Source organism: Hippocampus bargibanti, linkage group LG11, assembly GCF_051943395.1.
Source record: "Hippocampus bargibanti isolate YZ-2025 linkage group LG11, ASM5194339v1, whole genome shotgun sequence".
In the NCBI taxonomy this organism is placed as follows: domain Eukaryota; kingdom Metazoa; phylum Chordata; class Actinopteri; order Syngnathiformes; family Syngnathidae; genus Hippocampus; species Hippocampus bargibanti.
In genome coordinates this window covers 9547506-9570120 of record NC_142744.1, presented here as the reverse complement: position 1 = coordinate 9570120, position 22615 = coordinate 9547506, and the positions used below count along the sequence as shown (strand labels likewise).

The 22615-nt window shown below is 43.4% G+C and overlaps 1 protein-coding gene across 1 annotated transcript; it reads right to left on the bottom strand.

Moving 5' to 3' along the window:
* Positions 1-434: 434 nt before the first annotated feature.
* On the bottom strand, positions 435-21689 carry emilin2a (elastin microfibril interfacer 2a). Its single transcript, XM_089007379.1, has 9 exons — positions 21397-21689; positions 19343-19468; positions 18129-18319; positions 16199-18058; positions 8458-8766; positions 7189-7242; positions 3337-3396; positions 3116-3259; positions 435-1031 (listed from the first exon to the last, which is right to left on the bottom strand). The coding sequence occupies exons 1-9, from the start codon at positions 21522-21524 to the stop codon at positions 718-720; spliced, it is 3186 nt and encodes a 1061-aa protein (XP_088863505.1). The 5' UTR covers positions 21525-21689; the 3' UTR covers positions 435-717.
* Positions 21690-22615: the final 926 nt, after the last annotated feature.

Below are 22615 nucleotides of genomic sequence, written 5' to 3'. Positions count from 1 at the left end.
CATGTTTTTATGTGCCTGCTATGTTTATTTTGCTTTGTGTTGACCATTATGTGAAATGTTTTGTTACACCTGTTGTTGTTGTGAAAGCGCTATATAAATTAGGATTTATTGTATTGCATGTCTAGATACACACGCACATTAGTGGTGTGAGTTTGTGTTACTTCCGGGTTGAGTGAATGCTGGCGCGAATGGCTGCCGCTGTTCACCGGCAGAAGAAAAAAGTTCTTATCCCGTGAGTGTCAAATGTACTCGAGAGTTTTGAAAGGTACTTGGAAATGAAGAAATAAAATGTATTATTATTATTATTAAGAATGTATGCCACAAAAAAAGCTTTTTTTTTTAATACTGATAAATGTATGTGCTATTCGGGCACCTCAAATGTTCCTGATGTGGTTTTGGGACAAATTACTCTTATATGTCAAGGCACCACTGTATATATTTTGCTCTTCTTTATTTTAATCTTTTTTTTTCTTTCGTGCAGCTGGACTGTTATCTCAGGAGTCAGTCGTTATTGATCACGCCCCCCCCCCCCGCGTGTTGAAGAATCGTTTTAGCGAGCTCATATATGACCATTTATTGCAGTCACGTCACAGATTATGAATGTTAAATTATAAAGACTTTTCCATAATCACAATGGGCGGTACAAAGATTGTCAAATATATTAGATACTGTTTGTTTGGATGCACACAGTTCACGTTGCAAGTCTTTGAGTTTTAGCTATCTGCCATTAGCTTGGGGTCCATACAGGAAGAGGACGCCAAAGGTGGAGAGCACCTCGCGGGCCTCGTTGGTGGCTAACCGCCCCTCCGTCCTTAGCAGGCCCACACGGTCGCCTCGTTTCAGTGGTACGACGAGGCCGAAGGACACCGAGCCGCCGCAGCCGCACGCGTCCCGACTGGACGCCGCCGAGCTACGAAACCTTTGGACGCTCCGCTGGGACACGGACAGGATCGCCTCTACCGACTCGCCAGGCGCCGCCGTCAGAAGGCCAGAGATCAGGTAGCGGCCATCGCGTGGGACTGTGAATAGACCTGCGAATGGGGGAAAACGCTTGCTTTTATTAAGAGTTTATTAAGAGTGTGGCTCTTTCGAAAAGTTTTCCTCGGTGATAATCTTTTTGATCCAAAAATCAATTTAAGACGTAAATATTTACATTAAATAAACGATAATAATCACAACATAGCTTTTGTGCCAATTATCGACATAATCGAACTCAGCCGATGAAAATAAAGCGCGTGTCGATGACATCATTGTCGTTTTTGCCGGGATTGGTCAAAAGGAAAGGCTGTAGGCGGGGGCAGGTCGCCATACCGTCCTATCAGCGCGAAATATTGTGCTGAATGTCCCGCCCTTCTAGAAAAAAAATCATTGAGCAGTCCAATATTGATCCAGTTAAGAACTCTTGAGTGATTCCGATATTAGTTAATTTTTGTTGTTGTTGTTCGTTTTTCCATCCAAAATAACCGACCATTTTCATCAAAGTGAGGCATTTTCTTTCTTATCTCTTAAAAGCTTGACTTATCTCTTAAATTCTTTTTTTTTTCTCAAAAAGTTTGTCCATGTTGATTTATCACTTTTGTGAGGCAGGTAGTACATTTTTACCAAATGCACTTCTTACAAAAATATTACTTTTTTGAAAGAAGGTATATATATATTTTTACGTGTCCTTGTGATAATACATATTTCAAAAAAATGTATCGTTTTTGCTGAGTTTGAACTAAGCTTCATTCACTGCTAGCGCCGAATGTATTTGGAAATTGAAAATATGACATGGAGCGCCATTCTCGAATGTGTTCGGGTTTTGGTTTTTCTTGCGGGGAGGGGGGGGGATTGCTGATAAAGCGCTGGTCTGACCTCTGGTAATGTTTTTTCCCTTCCACGAGGGGGCACGGATTGCCTTTTGTACAGCCACACCAATTTCAAGCTCAGATAACTCAAGACCCATATAACTTAGGAGTTAACCCTTTTTCTGATGAAAGAACAGAGTCTAACAATTCTTATGCTACATTGAATATTTATGTAATCCTTAAAGGACAACCGACATCACTTTTTTGTTTTTTAACTAACATCAGAAAAACGTTTTATAGCATCTAAAATACCCAAAACACGCAGTATGATATTTTTAGTCAAATGCAAAACACCAATAAAAATGACTTAAAGTGTCCAAAATCGTATTGCAAGACGTATTGCATTGCTTGTGAATCAAAACAATGGCTTCAGAATTGGAGAATATACTTTCTTGTTACACATCCAGTTATGAATATGATTCAAATAGTTCTGAAGATGAAAGCATACATGTTTGCAATCGATTAAAGAATTTATTTCGTGCCATTTTGAGGCAACATTGGGGGAAAATCTCTCACCCAAAAAAAGAGGCGACATCATGTGGCCACCTCCGTTGACACAGGCTGATAAATTCCTTTTAAGGAGCTTGGACGCCCTCTACTGGCGGCTTTTGGGTGCAACACGAGGTCCCCAGACCAAACAAGTACAGCAAAATACATTGATGTGATGGAAGGACCGCTACAATGCGCCTGTTTTACGATTAAGGGCAGTCCTTTCGTGACATCACGTACGGACTCGTCACCAACTCAAAAACAAGACTTCCTGAATATTCAGCGCGACTCTAAAAACGTAAAATATAGCTATATGCGGTGGAATCTTTGTAAAATACGCTCAGAAGTCATTTGAAGCCATTTTACAAATTATGGACACAACTTGTCCGGAGACATCGGTTGTCCTTTAAATTCCATTTCTGTGGGTCCTGGGATTTGAGTGACAATGACAAAAACCCTAGCACTGGAGTGAACACATTTTTGCACATCGTCTGGCAGTGAAGGAGCAAATAAAAAAAAGGGAAGAAAAGAAATTAATCAGACCAAATTTCAAAATACCTAAATGTCATCTAGTATGAAATTGTTTTCACATTGGTGTATTGTAAGCGCTCACAACCAGAGTCTTTATAAATCTCTTGCTAAATAAACATGTCATGTTAAGCAATATGTACTCATACATGGTCGATTTGACGTTATTTCTGTTAACCATCTGAACAATTTCCCAAGTGGAATTTCGAGGAACATAAAATATCAGCAAATACATGCGTGATCATTGGTACCTGTGTGGGGACTGTAATGGCCGCCGTCATTGAGCAAAACCTTGTCAAAGCGAATGATGCCAAACTCTCCGGAGAAAGGCTGAAGAGTGAGACCAGCTGAGAAAGAGAAAGGCTCGGCCAAAGCGAAGCGCTCGACTGGAACACCTAACGACATTTCAAAAACATGGTTAATAGACTTTAGGCGGAGTCGCGACATATTGACAGTGCAAGTGAGACTTTACCGAGTGATTCAATTGGAGTTTGGTGTGATGGCTTCCAAGGCACTTTAGCTGCGAGTGGACCTGCTTGGTACAAAACATAACAAACAAATTGCTGAGCATCATTTCTGTCCAAATATGACCCCTTCTAGAAGTTATTGATAATACTACTGATACAGCTCCTGCTTCTGCTACTACTACTACTACTACTACTACTACTACTACTACTAATGCAACTACTAATACTACTTCTACTACAACTAATACTACAACTACTACTACTACTACTACTACTATTACTACTCTTCTTCTTTTCCTTTCGGCTTTTCCCTTCAAGGGGTCGCCACAGCAAATCAGTGTCCTCCATCTTCAGAGGTTTGATCCGCATGTTTGTTTTGGCCAAGCTTTTACGTCGGATGCCCTTCCTGACACAACCCTCTGTATTTATCCGGGCTTGGGACCGGCACAAGAAGACATATGTCTTTGTGGCTACAGAACCAGCAACTCGCTCAGTAAAAGGCTCCCAAACACAAAATGGTAATTGGCACAGCAACTACTACTACTACTACTACTACTACTACTACTACTACTACTACGACTACTAATAATAAAAATAATAATAGTCCTACTAATATTACTAATACTAATGCTACTAATACTAATAATACTAATTCTACTACGGATACTACTACTACTCATACTACTACTACTACTACTAATACTACTTTTACTACAACAAATACTACTACTACTACTGCTACTACTAATAATACTACTGCTAATACTACTACGACTACTACTACTACTACTAATAATAATAATATTACTACTAATTGTTAAAGCAATTCGCTATACAAACATTTTTAAACATCTTTTCTATCATTATTTTGTTTTTCTTAGACTTCCGGACATGTCACATCCTGCCCGCCTTTACATGACGTCACATCCTATCTGTCTTTATCAAAGCTCTCCCAACACGCCCCATCTCTCTCTCTCTCTGGCCCTGGTCAACCGACCTCACAATGTCCCTGCTGTCTACAAGATTAAAATAATCTCTTTTGTTCAACATCTTGGTTCCTGCTGATTTTACTACCATCTTCTAACACCGTGAAGAGCCATGAACCAGAGGGAACGGTCATTTCTAACCCAACACTAATACTACTAATACTTCGAATACTACTAATACTCGGGCGACCCGGTCGTCAAGTGGTTAGCTCGCTAGCTTCACAGTGCATAGGTCGTGAGTTCGAGGCTCAGTCCGCCCTCCCTGTGTGGTTTTTGTATGTTCTCTCCAGGCCCGGTTTCCTCACACATTCCAAAAACATACATGGCAGGCAGATTGAACACTCTAAAATTTAGAAAAGTCTAAATTGTCCCCAGGAATGAGTGTGAGTGTGGATGGTTGTTTGTCTCTGCGTGCCCTGTGATTGGCTGGCAACCAATTCAGGGTGTCCCCCCGCCTACTGCCCGAAGACGGCTGGGATAGGCTCCAGCAGCCTCCTTCCCGATGTTGGTGTTAGGTTTTGAATGTCTTAACTTGATAACCCTAATGAGGAGAAAGCGGTGTGGAAAATGGATTGATGGATACAATACTTGAGTACAGTGATACCCTGGCTTACGCATTTAATTGGTTCTCAGACAGTGTGTATAAGGCGGAAATTGTGTATCCCAAAAATTAATTTCCCATAGGAAACCATTAAAATGAGAATAATCTGTTCCCGGGTCCCCATAAAACATAATTTTCTACCTTCTAATTAAACTAAATAACCCTTAAAACTACACCAAATATACCTTATTTAATGTATAATAAATGTGTTATGGTATTATAATTAAAGAAATAAACTGTACTGTATAATAAGGTAGTTTTATTTACCTTTGTGATGGTCATTGATGGCTTGATGGAATGGAGTGGCCAGTTTCCTCAGCAATAAACACTTGATGAGGAACGTAGCCTTCTTTCACCATCTTGAGGAATGATCCATTGTAGGTGCTTTCTCTGTGATAATTGTATCTAGTTCTTCATCAATTGTGATCTGTTTAGCTGGGTTGATAGCTTTTTGCATCAAGTGTACAGATGGCTTGTGTGGGTTGTTTGTGGAGCCTGATTGATGGGATATTTTAACCTACTATCAAAGTTGAAACTCTCTCACTGTCGTCTGCCTGTCTCTTTAATGTTTACCCCCCCCCCCCCCCCACTGCTGCGTTCTTGACCAATCACGTGGCTTTAACCGAAGACCGAGGGCGGGGAATAGAGAACAAAAACAGTTGGCTGCCATTTTGTTGTTAGAAGAACGTGCTGGTTCACGAACGATACATTGAGGCAGCTCCGTGTATGAAAAAAGTTCCGATGCCAAGGAAAAATTTTCATAAATGTAACGTTCGTAAACCGAAAAGTTCGTCAGCCAAGGTATTCGTAAACCGAGCTATCACTGTACTAATTGACTGTGAGTCGGAATTGTCATTTCTGATCTAATTTCTGAGGTAAGGATTTCTTCTTTTATTCATTTTCACCTTTTTTTCATTATGTTTTTCATTTGTACAATTGTTACAACATTTGCTTCATCTTCCAGGCCTGCATGTCATTAACAGTGCAGAATAGATCAGGGAGGAGGTGGGAATAATTAGTTTTCACTTTTGTTTTGTTGCAGTCTGCTAATTGCCTTAGCGGCTAAATGATGAATGTTAATGATCTAATTTAGGCCAACACTGATCACAATTATGCTTGTTTGCCCTTGGCGGAGTTCTGCTGTGCTGTATATGTATGATGTAGATACAAAAAAAACTGTAACTAAGCAACCTGGGACGTAGGGCAAATTCTTTTGTTGAACATCTGCAAATGGGGCTCCAACATCTGCAAACGGTGTTTCAACAAATACCTCAATCTAAACATCCTCTTTCCTCTCGCTTGTGAAGGCTGCACTTTATTAACCGCTTTACGTCTCACTGCAGACAAGCGCAGGTGAACACAATACTGCGCCGCTTTGAGGTGTGATTTTAAATTGTTCCATGATTACATTTTTACCTCAAAACACTCAAATATCAAATCAGATTTTTGTACTGAGGTGAATTATAATCCCATTGATACATTCTAGCCACCCCCCTCCCCCAGAAAAACTTTCATTGAGACTTCTCAACTTCTCTCTGCTCATCAGTACAGCACTAATATTAGTCACTCTTCACGGAAGCTAAATAAAGTATGTGACCGTGTGCAATGTTACATTGTCTGACTACACGTGTTGCTGCACCAGCCATGTTGAATCTTTTGCTGAACTCATTCGCTGCCCTTCCCGAATTTATTTGGGAATGGAAAAGTGTGACGTGGAGCCCCATTCCCAAATTTGTTCAGGTTTTGGTTTTTCTTGCGGGGTGTGCCGATAAAGCTCTGATCAGACCTCTGGTAATTTTTTTCCCTTCAACAAGGGGTCAGCATTTGCTTTTTGTCTATGTTAGTGCTTTGTTACAGCTTCAGCTGTTGTTCAAGCGCTTTATAAATCAATATATTATATAGTATATAATATTGTATTTTTACAGAAGGCCCCATTTCAAGCTCAGATAACTCTAGACCCATATAACTAAGGAATTAAGTCTTCTTTTTCTGATGAAAGAAAAGATTCTAAGGTTTTTTTTTAACGCTGAATTGAATTTTTATGTAGTCCTAAAAGTCAATATTCTGAGGGTACAGCAATTTGAGTAAAAATGACAATAACCCTGGCACTGGAGTGGACACATTTTTGCACACTGTCTGGCAGTGAATGAGCTAAAGGCTAGTCGATTTATTTACATTTAATTGGAAAGTAAAATTGTACTGTAGATGTAAACAGCTTGTAAGACAAGTGACATGCTTGTATCGCAAGGCACTTCTGTACAACGCTGTACCTGTGAGGGTGCTCCATTTAGGATTGAACGATACCGGCTGCAAGGGAGGATAGCCTGCAAAAGACAAACAAAAAAAGTAGATTTTCAACATAATCTAATCCAAGAACGTTCTGGAAATTGCAAAGAAATTAGCTCAATTATATGACTGCCACGAGGGGTACATGAAGTTATGAGCACATCTGTATACTCTGCGTGAGTTGGTAGTTGTGCTGTATACAAAATATAAAAACACCTCATGGAAATTTTAACTCAGAACACCCTGAAAGGACAATCAAAGACAAGTTGTGTCCATAATTTGTAAAATCACTTCAAATGACGTCTATTGAGCGCATTTTACAAAGATTCCACGGCGTGTAGCTATATTTTACGTTTTAAGACTCGCGCTGAATATTCAGGAAGTCTTTTTTCGAGTTGGTGACGATGCCTACTGTGACGTCTCGTCTGGAACGCCCCTGACCGACAAAGCGACACACAATGCATTTTGGGTACTTTGTTTGATCTGAAAACTTCGTGTTGATGGCGAAATTAGAAGGAAAACACATAAATAACAAGATGGTGAATCGTTGTGTGTTGCACCAAGATTACTATTTGATACTAGTTGACACAAATTCCCATCAGACAAATCCGCCCATTCCCAACGGAGCTTGGGCGCCATCTTGTGCATTTTCTGGGACGCTACATTGGAGTCCTGATGGCTCGAATTGATACGGAAGGACTTATTTAATTGATTGCAAACATTTATGCTTCCCTCTTCAGAACTATTTGAATCACATTCATAACTGGATGAGTAACAAGAAAGCATCGTCTCCGAATCTGAAGCCATTGTTTTGATTCTAGAGCAAGGCAAGACGTCCTGGCGTGACGTGAGGGGCGGGACCTTCTGAAACTCGCCATCTCCGAGGTCATTTTGAAGTAGTTTTGGGACACTAATTTTTTGGGTGTTTTGCGTTTGACTAAAAATATCAGCCTGCGTGTTTTGGGTATTGTAGATGCTATAAGACTGTTTCATAACTTTGCTGCTGTGAAATGTAAATGTCTCAACTGTGAGACTAATAAAGGCAAATCCAATCCAATACAGTGCACAACGTGAGCGCAGATGACAAACTCAGGTTCTTGCGGGCCGCAAGTATCATTACGTTTTCTACATGACATGTAAAATAACAATAAAAATTAAAAATACTAACAAACATTAAACCCATGTGATTGCTCTCAGCCAATCAGTGATGAAATCTCAGCCAATCAGTGATGAAATCACACAACTATTCCTACCTGGCGCTCCGGCGCTTCCGGTGAGCGGCGAGTCACTTGAATCCTCGGATCCCCTCCTCACCGTGACTCTGCGCATGAACCCGGGTGGTCCCGCCTGGCCCGTCTCCACCACGGGCCTGCTGGGCACCGTGTGGACGCCGTGGCGTACGGGCCACTTGGGGACAGCCGGACGGATCGGGGGCGCGGTCCACACCGGGTGCGTGTTGGGCTGCCTGGGCGGGGGGATGATGAGGGGGATGTGGATTTGGTGAAATCGGCCTCTGCCGGGGTCCGGAGGGGATGCCGGTGGCTCGGGTCTGAGGAGGACTCCTGTGGGGGTGGAGATGATGAAATGGCGTTGATAATAATATAATAATAATAGTAATAATAATCATACATTTCATTTATAGGCGCCTTTCAAAACTATCAAGGACACCTTACAGTCACAGGATATTTTTTCTGCGAGTAAGCAGCGGCAGCCACCGCGCAAGCGTTCACTCAACCCAGAAGTAACTCAAATAGATAGAAAGATAGCTAGCTAGCTAATAGATACAGTAATAATAATAATAATAATAATAATAATAATAACAATAATAATAATATTAATAATAATAATACAGTAAAGTCTCGTTATATCGATATCGGATATATCGATAGTCCCGGTTATATCGATACTATTTCTATGCACGCACGGAGAAAATTACATGCAAACAGGGTCGGATATGTCGATGGTCCCGGTTATATCGATATTTTTTCGGACTCCCTTGAATATCAATATAACGAGACTTTACTGTAATAATAATAATAATACATTTCATTTATAAGCGCCTTTCAAAACTCTCAAGCACACTTTACAGTCACTGGATATTTCTTCTGCGGGTGAGCAGCGGCAGCCACATGCGCCAGCGTTCATTCAACCTGGAAGTAAGTCAAATAGTCAGCTAATAGCTACAGTAATAAATGGCGTTGAGGCTGATTCATGTTTTTCGCGGTGGGATGATGGGAATGGGATGATGTCACACTTTGGGGAAATTGACGCTTATCGCTGATGTTTACCGAGAGTCCATTGGCGTTTGTGCGAAAATGGGGTTGGGGGGTGATACTTCACAGATGCTGTGATGTAATCGAGACACATCACGGTTTCCCTTTCCTCCTGTGTTTGGAAATCCTCTTCCTCAAAGTAGTTGCTGCCCTGGAATTCGTAGAAGGGGCGCACATCGACTAGCAAGAATTAATGAAGAGGGAAAATGAGTCATCTGAATTTGATGTAGTTCCTCTGTGAATATTTAGGTCAAAATGTGTAAGCTCTCAGTCGTACAGGAGTGGTCCATCGAGGAAAAGAGTTCTTCAGCCGTCATCTGTACTTCTTTGAAGGTGTCGGACATTTCGCTGCTCATCTGAAAAGCTTCGTCAGCGAACGAAAATTTTGCTGGTAGCTCTGGCCCTATAATGTCCAGAGGTGGCGGCGCCAGACCTCTGCTTTGATAGGTCCCAGCCCTAAAATTGGGGGTAGCAGAGGACTATTCCCTGAAGCTAATCTGATTACTTCTTTTGTCCTGATTGATTATGTTCTATGACTGGCCCTGATTGCCCCAGTCGCCCTGGTATCTCCTCATCAGCATGACTAAGCCTACGTGGTAACAATCCCCTTAGAGCAGGGAACTATCAAAGCAGAGGGACGGCACCGCCACATCTGGACATTAGCGATATATATATGGGGCCAAAGTTACCAGCAAACATTTTAGTTCGCTGATGAAGCTTTTCAGCTGAGAAGCGAAACGTCCGACACCTTTAAAGAAGTACAGATGACGGCTGAAGAAACCTTTTCAGCGATATAGGTCAAAATATTACACACATTTTTTTTCTTTTTGCAAGGCATCTAAGGGTTGTTATGTTTGACTAGCGGATTTTGTTGGGGGCGGGAGAATGAGGGGTGTCTCCAAGCTAAAAAGTTTGAGCACTGCTGGGAATTGCAAGTCATGAAACGAGCAATGCCCTTGACGCGTAAGCTAGCTGAGTGTTACAGGATGCCGCCGTTTCTCCGGCGTCCGGTTGTGGTGACGCTCGCTGTGTGCTGTGGTTACCCCCCCCCCCCCCCCCCAACACCACCCTTACTCCCCCCATCCGTCACCATTTCCCGCTTTGAAGAGCCGTGGGCAAGGGGGGTGGGGGGGATAGAGACTCGCGGGAAATATGCATTTAGGCAATCCTGAGGGTGACATGCGGAGGAAATGAAAAAGATGTTTGTAATTATCGCCATACGAGTTTCATTTCTTTTTGATTAGACGTGCTTTTGTAAATGGTTTCCAATTGCTGGAAGGACCCTTGTTGTTTTTTTCCAATTTATTTATTTTTGTTCCCATTTAACGGCATGCGTTATTAGCTGTGGGCGCAACAGTTTACCGCCAAGGCAATTTAGGAAGTCTATCCAGACTCACGTCTATCTGAAAGCAGTGGCGGATCGTTAAGGCCTGCAAAGCCTTCTCTGCTGGCCTAAAAATATCTCAATCACGGTCTGATGTTAATTATATTTTATCCATGAATTCTTATTAAATAATTCCAAATTTTCTTACTTTTATTACTTGCTTCCAGATTTTTGTTTTTGAATTTAAGCATTGAACCAATCACATTTCAGCCATCATTTGTTACCAGGGTCAGAAATCTACCTGGATGCCTTCACAATCAGTTCTGCGGGCCCTGTCGGATCAAATGTGTCGATCAAACTGTTGCTCTAACCAATCACATTTCGAATTGGCAAACCTTCTTGAAGGTGCTGGTCAATGTCAAAGTTTTCACTAGCCAATCATAGTTTGCGAAAACTGCTCTGATCCGAAGCCGCTAGTGGCCAGAGCTAGCACACTGTATCGGTCGCATTTGATTTTGGTTGGAGATTTACTGTTAAAGCTATTTTCAAGACAGACTTTTCAAGAAAAAAATTAACAAAGGTGGGTCACTTATTTCCTGGCTATTTTTACTCTCTAGTAAACTTGTAGTAAATCACACCACACTTTTTTCAGTCTGGATTGATTCAGACGTAGCACTACTGAAGGCCTAGCTGGAGGACACTGATTTGCTGTGGCGACCCCTTGAAGGGAAAAGCCGAAAGGAAAAGAGGACTACTGAAGGCCTAGCGATGAAATCCACAGCCCGCCACTGTCTGAAAGGGATTTGGATTCTTAGATCTGGCTATTATTTGGCACTTTTTTATTTTTGGGGGGATTCCAGCAAAAGTCTTGTTGGCCCTCTACGCCGTCAAGTCCAACTTGCTCCCCGGAGGCCCGTCTGGACGTTCTCGGCTAGACTTAAGACGGCATTCCTGCCTTCTCATGAATTTATGCTTGTCCAAATGCAATCAGTGCCGTCGGATCGTTCTGTGCAGACACACTTATATCAGCTCATCACTGCTTTATTTATGCTACCGCTTCCACGTCTGGTTGCCATGTCAACCGAGGCATCTTGTGGCTAACTTCCGAGCTGACTTTTATGACGCCACTTTGATTTTTTGAGGGGTTGCAATGCGGGAATTGCGGCTTACCAACTGCTCATGACCTTCTTGCTTAGCTTTGAAACCTCACAACCAAAACCTTGCGGGGACCTCACACCCCCTTGCTGAGCTTTCACTAATGACGACGGGTTCGTCACCCCCCAGGGACACTCATTGTATGTCTGGCAAGGCTCCCCTCTGAAGACTTCCAGATGGGCTGCCAGATCTGCTGTCACGGGAGTGAGCGCCTCACCTTAGCGCTTGAGGAACCCTAAGGCGGTTGGTTGTATAAAGCCTGCGTCATTTTGTCTGTCGTCTTGGAAGATGGCTGCTCTGCTCAAATGATCTTAAATTTCAACAGGGTGTGCAAGAATCTTTTATGGTTCAACACAAAGCAGCCGTGGAGTGAGCTATCATCAAGGTTATTATGGGAAATGATCACTTTTAGCATCATGAGTTTCAAAACTATGGCGTTACATTTCCCTCCTTGGTTGATTATTTGGTAGGAGGTGCTATAGAAAGTTATTTTGGGAACTCATTTTATTGCAAACAAACATATTGGACAGTGATGGACTGTCAATGCTTGCAAGGCCTTCTCTGCTGTCCTAAACATATCTGAATTACAGACTGCAGGGAAGTAGCTAAGACGAATTTTGTTTTTTCAGACACACTCATTCTTGCACGGAGACTCAAAAAATTACCGTATTTTCCGTTGTACAAGGCGCATCCAAAAGCCTTCATTTTCTTCAATCGATGACCCTGCGCCTTCTCTGCAGTTGCACATTATATTTGAATTAATATTGAGCCCAGTGGCGGACCGTTAAGGCCTGCAAAGCCTTCTCTTCTGGCCGAAAAATATCTGAATCACAGATTTATGTGAATTCTATTTGGTCCATGAACTCATAAAATAATTCCAAATTGTCTTTCATCTTCCGTTCATTACTTGCCCCTGTTGCGCTCCTTCCAGATGTGTGTTTTCGCACTTAAGCGTTTAACCAATCACATTTCAGCCATTATTTGTTACCAGGGTCAGAAATCTACCTGGAGGCCTTCACAATGAGTTCTGCAGGCCCTGGAGCATAAAATAAGTGTCAATGAAGCTGTTGCTTTCACCAATCAGACTTCAAGTTGGCACACCATGGCCTTCTCAGAGGTTCCGGAAGTTATTTCCTGGCTAACAGTACCCTCTAGTGGGCTCATAGTAAATCACACTACACTTTTTATATGAGTTGCAGCCACAGCTGTAGCTGCAGTAAAGGTTGTATAGTCCTGAAATAGTTATAAAGGGTTAGGTTGATTCGGACATAGCACGACTGAAGGCCTAGGGATGAAATGCACGGCTCGCCACTGCATTTGACCAATCAAACAAAGCCACCCGGTCACATGACCGCATGGATGTGCTTGTCATCACTTACCCAACAACTACTTCATTGTCGAGTGAATAAATGTCTGAAAGATGACTTTTTACCTTTGCTTGCGTCCAATTATTCTAAATGAGCAGTCATCTGACTGGAAGGCAATTTGTAGTAAATCTAAATCCGCCTAGCGACAACATGTTGCTAGCTATTCATATTTCAAATCATGACTGATTATTGGAATGCTATATAAATTACACGATGTGTGTTGTGCCTGTCGGTTGCCCTTTCTTCTTCCCCGCCACCCTGAGACTTCAAAAGGACTTTGATATCCGTGTTTGTTTCTTCTGCCTTCCCTGATGGCAAGAGACACTTGAGTGGAAGGGTGCTCGACACTCCGTTTATAAACGCATTGATCCGCGAAATCAAAGCGGTCGTTTGATAAAATTCATTCGAAGTCGATTTAAAGGACAGGGTGAAGAGAAATGGAATGTCAGACCAAAACAAACAACGAAATACAAAAAACGGTGTTAGAATCACTCTATGAAGCTGTCCAAGAGAAATGAAGAAACAAAAAATATGGTCAGGCTTTTTGTTTTGTATTTCGACATCTCCTAACCGTCTGGATTCAATTATTACGTTGCGACAGAGTTTCAAGGTAAGATAATTCTCAGCAACAATTGGTAGGGTTTCCAATCTGGGTTTTAAGTATGCAATAGGATATTAAATTTGATGGTAAGGTCAGTTTTGGGGTCTGAAATGAGCGTTATAAATCAGGATTAGGGGTTTAAAACGGTTAGGGGTTTCAAAGTACAATAATGTCAGTGGTAGGGCTTCAAGTCAAGGTCAGGGTTATAGTCAATGAGTTAGGGTTTGGATTATGGCTTCAGGCTGTGGTCAGGTTATCAAAAACAGGGTTTCCAATTAGATTTTCAAGATGGTAAGGATTTGCAGTTGAAAATGCAGTTTTGAATCGGAGCTAGTGTTTTGCGCTAGTGTCAAGGTTTCGGCCTTTGAATTTTAATTGGGATTAAAGTGTCAAGGAAGGTTTTAAATTTTAGGGTGAGTTTTCAAATGAGGGTTCGAGTTTGAATTAAGGAATTTGAAGTCAGGATTAAGGTTTCAAATAAAGTTTTCAAGCATAGAATGGGGTTTTAAAATAGGGTTTCAAGCGTCACGGTGAGGATTTCCCCAACCACTCCACTGGTAGAGCGACACACGTGCCAAGTTCCTCCACCACTTTTTTTTCTAGCCCTGTCGAGTGAGGACAGAGTTCAAAATGACAACAACTCATCTGTTTTGCGGCCTTCTCGAGGCCCTCATATGACTGCGGTTTGCAGGATTGCTCTGGATCACCGATTTCACTGCTACTTTATCACTTATTCCCGCGACTTCTCTTCCACCCCCCCGCCCCCTAACAATCCCGGGGCCAAACCAAAATCAAACAACCCTTCGGGGCGGTGACTTGTTTGGAAGGATTTCACTCACTCGTTTCATGAATCAATCGGTGATTGGGTACGGGGTCATGAAACATTTTATTTACTGCTTCAGATCCCTGAATTTGCTGTGGAACCAATTTTTTTTGGGTACAAACAGCAACAATGGTGTAAACACCACAATGTCCTGTTGCTATGATGTCAGTTCTGTTTACGTAGTCGACACCCAGAATACACACCCCACGGCGGAAACACTAGCCAAGACCAAATGTCGAACTCAACAAGACATTTTGGATGTTTGTATACTTCCAGACACCAATATCTCCTCACAACTTTCAAAGATGTTTGCAGAAAGCCGCCCGTTTCCACCCACCGTTCCCCGTCATGTTCCTCGTTACGCTGATGTGAAGAAGGGAGGCATTGGCCCTGCGGCCCAAAGCCATGACATCACAGCGGAGGTTGGGCAATAGATGCATCTGGCTGAGATTTTGGGGCGGGTCTTAGCTTAACGCCTCCTTTTTCTACATTGGTGCAATGAGTCAAGGCCTTTAACGAGGACCAGACCTTGACTCATCAGACTGAGGTCACCCTCCGGGAATCCCTGGAGTTTCATCCTGGATGCATGTGTGAGGCATGTGCACGGCGGCACTGCGGTATGAGAAGGAACCCCCCCCCCCCCCCCCCCAAAAAAAAAAAAAAAAAAAGCCGACATTACTCAGTTTGTTACTCAGGGAGAGGAAAAAGTCTGTCGACTCGGGTGTTCTGATGTCTCCCTTTGGGGAAGCAAAATAATCCAAAACATTGCACAAGTAAATCACGGTGAGCAGTGGGCGGGGGCCGGAATCCTCCAAAACCCACTTTTGCCGCATAAATAATTGAGCTTCAATTTACCTGCCGCATTCCTTCTCAAAAACGCCAGAATTGTCTGGCCAACAACTTCATAAGTCAAAGGAAGTTTCCATTCTAGGCTGCGGCCGCATATTGAATGACATAGGAGGAGGCCGGCCAGGCATCCATCGAGAGGCCCGGTGAACTCGTGTCCTCCCACGCGGGGAAATACCCTGTGGCCATTCGGGGGGGCAGCGAGGGGTTATGTGATCCTTTTCCTCCAAGCCTCGATGCGAGTCGCACAGGCACAGCGCATGATATTATGCAGGATTATCTGCAGGAATGCTTTGTGTTTGTACAGATGTTAATCACGCTTGATAAAACGCAATGTGAAGGGAGTCGGGGAGGAAGTCCGCCGAATCGTCACGTCGGTCCGTTTGAGAGCTAACACTGTGGCCTAGTCTCGCATTTAATTGTCCTTTCTATTTCCAGTATGATAGACTTAACCCTTTAGTTTAATAAATTTACATAAACAAACCCGCCGGGCTGCAAGAATAGCTCGTTTTTCTTTGCGGAGTTAGCGTTGGGAATGTTTAATTGACCGGATAACGAGGTCAAGCTTGCGAGAGACCACACCCGTTCCCGTAAAAGGAACTTACCTGGATCCCTGGCTGCAACATCTTTGGACACCTGTCTCGCCATGGCAGACAGCTGAGCCTGGAACCGCCGCAGGGAATCATACAGTTCGGCGATGTCAGTAGCGTGGCGTCCGCAGGTAACGTTCGTCCTACCCAGTCCGTCCTTCAGTTCTTCAACTTGAGCAGATATGCCATTTAAACGGAGGCATGTCTTCTCCAGTGCGTCCAGTCGTCCTTTTACCCCACTCAGGTCAGTTAACACCTGCTTGGAGAGCGAGTCCACTCGGTTCCGCAGCTCCTCCGCGCTGTCTGTCTGCTCGGTTAGCACGAGCCTACCCCGGTCGCTTGTTTCTGCCTGGCAGCACGTTGCATTGATTTTAACCATGTCCTGGTTGTACTTGCTCAAGGAGTCACTCAGTCCCTTGACGGCACCGGACAGGCCCAAAACGTTATCTCGGATGTTGGACAACTCCTTCTGGACGTTGTCCATAGTCTGTGAAGGTTTGTCTGTGCCGACAGATTCTCTTTCGACGGTCTCAAGCAACCGCTGGAGTTTGTCTGTATTTGTGCCGACGTCCGCACGTAGGCCGTCCAAGTCGTTCCTGTGGCGATGCAGATCCTTCCAAATGATATCCAGTCCCTTGGTTGAGGGCGAGGAAGTTCCTTCAACTGTACTAGTGTCCGAGCCCGAGCACCCTGCTGAACACAACTCTCCAACGGCGTTGATCTTGTCATCCAAACCCTGGAGGAGGAACTTATTGTTGTTGACTTGAGCCTGCAGGGTATCCACGGAGTCTCCAAAAGCGCCCGGGAAGGAGTTATTGCTCATTTCCACCAGCATGCCGGTGAACTGGTCCTCCATGCCATTCAGACGCTCGTCCAGAACTTGCCTGAGCGATGCCACTTCTTCTGCGATGATGCGCGTCAGCTTCTCTTCAATGTAGAAGCAGTGCGTCTCTACATTTTGCTCCGTGACATTTAAGCGGGCCTCCAGTTCTTCGATCAGTGGGACAAAATCTTTGTTGTCCTCCCGAGGTTCGGACAAGTTTATCAGCTCATTGTCGATACGAACGTTCAACATGCGGTAAGCCTCAGTGATGCGGTCGATCTCGAGCCACAAATCTTTGTGGTCGCTACGGTCCTCCTGCTTCTTAATCGGGTCTGTCTGGCGCTGTGTTCGCGATGGACCATCCGCGGCTGTCATGTCTGCCCGTAGCGCCCGAATCTCTTTCCTGAGGTCGGCCTCCTTGTTGTCAACTAGTTTGGTGAAGCTCTCCAAACCTTGGTCGCGACCGTCTTCGCAGTTCTTCTTCAAGGACTGGATGTTACTATTGCATGTTGCTTGTATCTTGTCCAGGTGTTCTTTTATAGTCTGGTCCAATTCATTTTTCAGCTTTTCAACTTTTCCATCGATGTAGCTTTGGACAACATCGAGCTCCATCATGGCAGGAGTCTGTGATTGTGAGGCGTCCATCAGGACACGAATCTGGCCCTCGTGACTTGTTATCGACCCTCGCAGGTCTTCCAGCAACTCCTCCTTGCTTTTGAGTATGTCGTTGATATCATCTAAGCGGCCTTCGATTTTTTCTAAGACCTTGTCTCCGACGATCCCGCCACCTCTGGATGCCTGGTGGCCGTCCAGTACGGCGGGACTGTCCTCGGGGCCGGGTACCACCGCACTGTCGGGAGGCTGCATGTTGTTGAAGAGGGTCATCAACATGGTCTTGGTGTCGTCCTGCAGGTCAGCGCGGAGGTTGGTGCTTAATCCCTTCAAGGCTGACTGAAGGTCCAGGACTGTCTGAGCGAGGCGCTGAACTTCACCTTCCAGAATGTGCACCTTGTCATTTGTCTCATGGTGTCCCGTCTCTCTGCGCTCGGGCCCTAAAAGTAGGGAACACCATCATGCCTTGGAAACACAACTACTTAATTGATATGAAAAACTGTATCTTACTCTGTATGTGTCTGTTTGAGTATCCGGTACTTGATGGACCAAAGGGCTGAGTTCCTTGTACTATCTGATGATTTGGAGTTGGTTTTAAGTCTCGACAGCCCGGTCCTTGGTAGCCTGGACAGCACCGCCACTCTAACTCAGTGACTTTCTTGTAGGCAATCTTGTACGTGGGACGAAACCGGGTTTTATATCTGAGAAAAGATCAGGATCATCAGACGGACATGAACTTGAAACTCCCTCATTGTCTATGCCTGCCAGTACGTATGTCACGGTTTGCAAGGTGGTGATGGCAGATGTGGATCCCAAAAAGCAGACAGGAGGGAGCAGCAGGTTGTATTTGAGAAATTTTGTTAAAATAAAGTTAACAGGAACAAAATCTAAAACATCAAAGTCATTCAAACAGAAAAATACAAAGTATCAAATAAAGACCAAGAGTAAAAGTCTGCCAAGATGAAACAAAATGCATACACATTGCATACAAAGCATACAACAGTGACACGACAGCGAATGATCATGCCGGGAGTCCTTTTGAGTGTCACTGATTGGGAACGACCAGCACCTGCGAGGCAGCAGGCAGGGCTGACAGCGCTACCCGTTGGTCGCCAATCCGAACGTGGCAGTCCGCCATTGATCGGTACGACCAGCACCTGCGCAAGTGCAGGCGGTGCCGACAGCGCCACCCGTTGGTCGCCAACCAGATCATGACAACGTAAAGGTCTCAAAATATGTTTCGAGGTTACGAAAGATGAAGTAGTTTGCACATCACCACAGGAATGCACTTGAACTATTTCGATTTGTTTTTATCTCAAAATATATTCTCTAAATCCGACATTAGGAAGTGCCACAATGCTTTCAGACTTGAATACAAATTCGTAGACTTCCCCATAGGGGTTTCGAAAAGATTTCTTTTGGAAAGAATGTGCATTTCCGTGTGCTTATTTATCTTCTGAGCTGGGCAACTGTTCATCCGTTTGCAATGCAGTTTTCCCGTTGGCCGGCCAAGACAAAAAAACTCCTGGGGAAACAATAAATGATATCACTCCCCTGCAGGCAGAAGTCACGTCATAGGGAACATCTGGTAAGAGGACTCTGCCTTTCCCCACCTCTCTCCCTCACATTTGACACCCATAACTCCACTTTTACTCTCTGATGACAAACAAATGACCTTAATTTGGAGGTAGCTTGTCCTTATTAGAATCCAATGCGGAACTCACGTCACTTGATGGGGGCAGTTGGTCATGTAGGGAGGGCAGGGTGCCGCCACTGGCTCCTGGTAGCTTTCCATCCCGCCCTGCACGGTGCAGCTGATGTTCTTGTGCACCACATAGGCGCACCAGTTCCTGAGTTGCAGAGGCAGACCAATGAAAGCTTTTATAAAAGACCTATTGCAGTAGTTTTCAGATGTGAACGTGTGATAATGAGTATTGACGATATTTATATATCACCAGTACTCGCGCAGCAACTCTTAAGAACTTGCATGCTGCAAGACCCTACATCAGATTTTCTACAACCCTCCGCATTCGGGCCACTGTCTCTTCCGGCTTTTTCACTCAAGTATTAGCTATCAAACTAAAATCAGCAGACTAGTTGCTTCTTCCATAATTGCCGTTCATTCCTTCATACATTCATTTACAGACTGCTTATTCTCCACAAAAGTGGATAAAAATCAATCTTTTCAATATTCAGAGTAAAAATTGTAATGATTAGAAACGTCTGTGTAAGCTCTCAGTCGTACAGGAGTGGTCCATCGATGAGAAGGTTTCTTCAGCCGTCATCTGTACAAATTTGAAGGTTTCGGACGTTTCGCCTCCTATCCAAGAGGCTTCGTCAGCGAACTAAAGTCTGACTGGTCGTATCAGCCCTATTTATATATCCTATCATAGCTGTGTCCGGCGCCGCCATGGCTGGACATTAGGGATATATAAATAGGGCCGATATGACCAGTCAGACTTTAGTTCGCTGACGAAGCCTCTTGGATAGGAGGCGAAACGTCCGAAACCTTCAAATTTGTACAGATGACGGCTGAAGAAACCTTCTCATTAATGATTAGAAAGTAAAAGGCAGCATTGATTAACACATCCACCTCACAGTTCTGACGTGGTGAATAGAAATCCAAGCTTTGCCCTTCTAGGTAGAGTTACCATGTTCTCCCTGTGACCGTATGGGTTTTTGCCAGGCATTCCAGTTTCCTCCCACATTCCAAGAAGATAATTGAAGACTATAGATTGCCCAGGGATGACACTAAGTGTTCTTTGTTTGTATGTGCCCTGTGTTCACCTTTATCCTTCAGCCATCCTTACCCATGGGAGAATATATGGTAGACAAAATGAACGTATTGATAAACAATGGCTCTATACAATATACGGTAAAGTCTCGTTATATCGATATTCAAGGGAGTCCGAAAAAATATCGATATAACCGGGACTATCGATATATCCGACCCTGTTTGCATGTAATTTCCTCCGTGCGTGCATAGAAATAGTATCGATATCACCGGGACTATCGATATATCCGATATCGATATAACGAGACTTTACTGTATATAGGTAGGTAGGTAGGTAGGTAGGTAGGTCGGTCAGTCGGCCAATTGATAGATAGATAGAATTTCTTTAAATAGGGGAAATATTTGGAAAAATATGCAGATTTTAGTTGATAAAAATATTAACCAAAAACAACTAAATATTAGTTTTAATCTCAGGCCTTTGAGGCTGATACATGACCATGCTTTGATCCGTTGCCAGAATATCTTGTTGCGAAAGTTTTTTTTTCTTTCTTTATGGATGTATTTTTTTGGTGAATACTGTTGTTGCGTGTTCACTTTAAAGATCTTTTGAAATTATGTTTGTGTAGTTTTCATCATTCTGAGAGTGGTTTCTATTTTTTGGCACCCTTGTAAGCACATTTACATCGAATATTTTTTTTCACTATCTCTGACTTTAGCCTTGTACTGTGCTGAACTCTTCACTTGGCAACGGTCAACCGATTGGGTGTCCACTACCTCCCCCCCCCCCCCCCCCCACACACACACACACACAATCCTCGACGTGTTTCTTATCTGGTTGGGAGAAAACCATTTATGTCTTATTTAGTCCCGTTGAGGAGATAAAATAAGTGCAAAGACGAAAAGAGGGGAAATAACGGTTTTTTTGCATCTGCTCAGCTGTGCGCTCCCAAAATTCGATCAAGCAGGAGAAACGGCTTCAGTGAACTCTTGAGTCGGAGCGAGAGAAAAAACATATATAATGAGACTGGAAGTGACTTTACCGACCTGTTTCTGTGTCTGTGCACCACTCCGGTGTGGAAGGAATCATAAGAAGGTGGTGGAGGAAAGCCAAACGTGAAAAAGTTGCAAAAGAGAGTCAAAACCGTCCACCGAAGCGCGCCTCCAGGACCCATATTTGCATAAAAACACCTTCAAAACATTTATATTTTGAAAGTTGTTAATTGTTTTAACGGGACCGTGACATGCTCCCAGTGTGTTGTGCGCGCCTTAACAAAAAAAAGAAGGGAGGAAAAAAAGTTAACTACAACAACTTGACTCCAACTTCTTTCTGGCGTGACGCAAAGGGCTCCACGCCCTCCTCCCTATAAAACAACACGATGGAAGGAGAAAGAGAAGGAGCCGAGACTGCGGGGGCGATCGGTGTTAAATCGAATTGGCGACTAGGGAACAGTCGCTCTTTAATTACCCACGAAGATTTGATTAGGAGGAATTTTTCACACTTCCGACTCACGGGACACTTAGTGGGCACACTTACACAATGGAATCACTCCCACCCCGTCCCTTCCATCAACCCCTCCCTGTCCTCTCCCAAAACAAAACCAAAAGTAATTAAAAACAGGCATTACAAGATAACGACGCCTCTGATGAAAAAAAAATTGAAAACGAACAAGTTTTTAAAAATTAATTTGAGTGAAATCGGTTACAGTGAATTGATGACTTCCAGGATTGTCGTCACAATACTGAGAGGTTTTTAAAAATTAATTTAAAAATTAATTTGAGTGACATCGAATTGAAGTGAATTGATGATTTCCAGCTGTATCGTTATTTGAAATGTAATTTAAGTGGTATAAAGTGAATTGACGACCGGGTTAATCGTCACAATACTTAGAAGTTTTTAAAATTTAATTTGGGTGGCATCGTTAAAAGTGAATTGACTTCTGAGCTCATTGTCACAACATTAACACATTTTTAAAAACGAATTTCAGTGAAATTCTTTCAAGTGAATTCATGACTTCCGGTTTTGTCATCATAATACCGTTCTAAAAATTACGGGCGATTACATAACATTTTAACTTTCATCAGCGTGCAGTGTAAAACTAACCACTTTGCCAGCACGGGTTGGAGCTGGTTAACCGTGTCTGGGTCTTATATGGGCTACATATTGTCTCGGTATGTGTTAAAATTGGCCCTATGTGTCTAGGTACCAGATGGTTTATGTAAGATCTAAGGGAGAATGGTTTAGAACTGGTTGGCTATCCATAGC

Bases quoted from the DNA above. Each gene is read 5' to 3' on its own strand.
- emilin2a (XM_089007379.1), bottom strand. From the start codon at position 21,524: ATGGGTCCTGGAGGCGCGCTTCGGTGGACGGTTTTGACTCTCTTTTGC. The intron at 18,320-19,342 runs GTGAGTTCCGCA...ATCTTTTCTCAG, and splicing joins AACTGCCCCCATCAAGTGAC to ATATAAAACCCGGTTTCGTC. The intron at 3,397-7,188 runs GTACAGCGTTGT...TGTACCAAGCAG, and splicing joins TAAATGGAGCACCCTCACAG to GTCCACTCGCAGCTAAAGTG.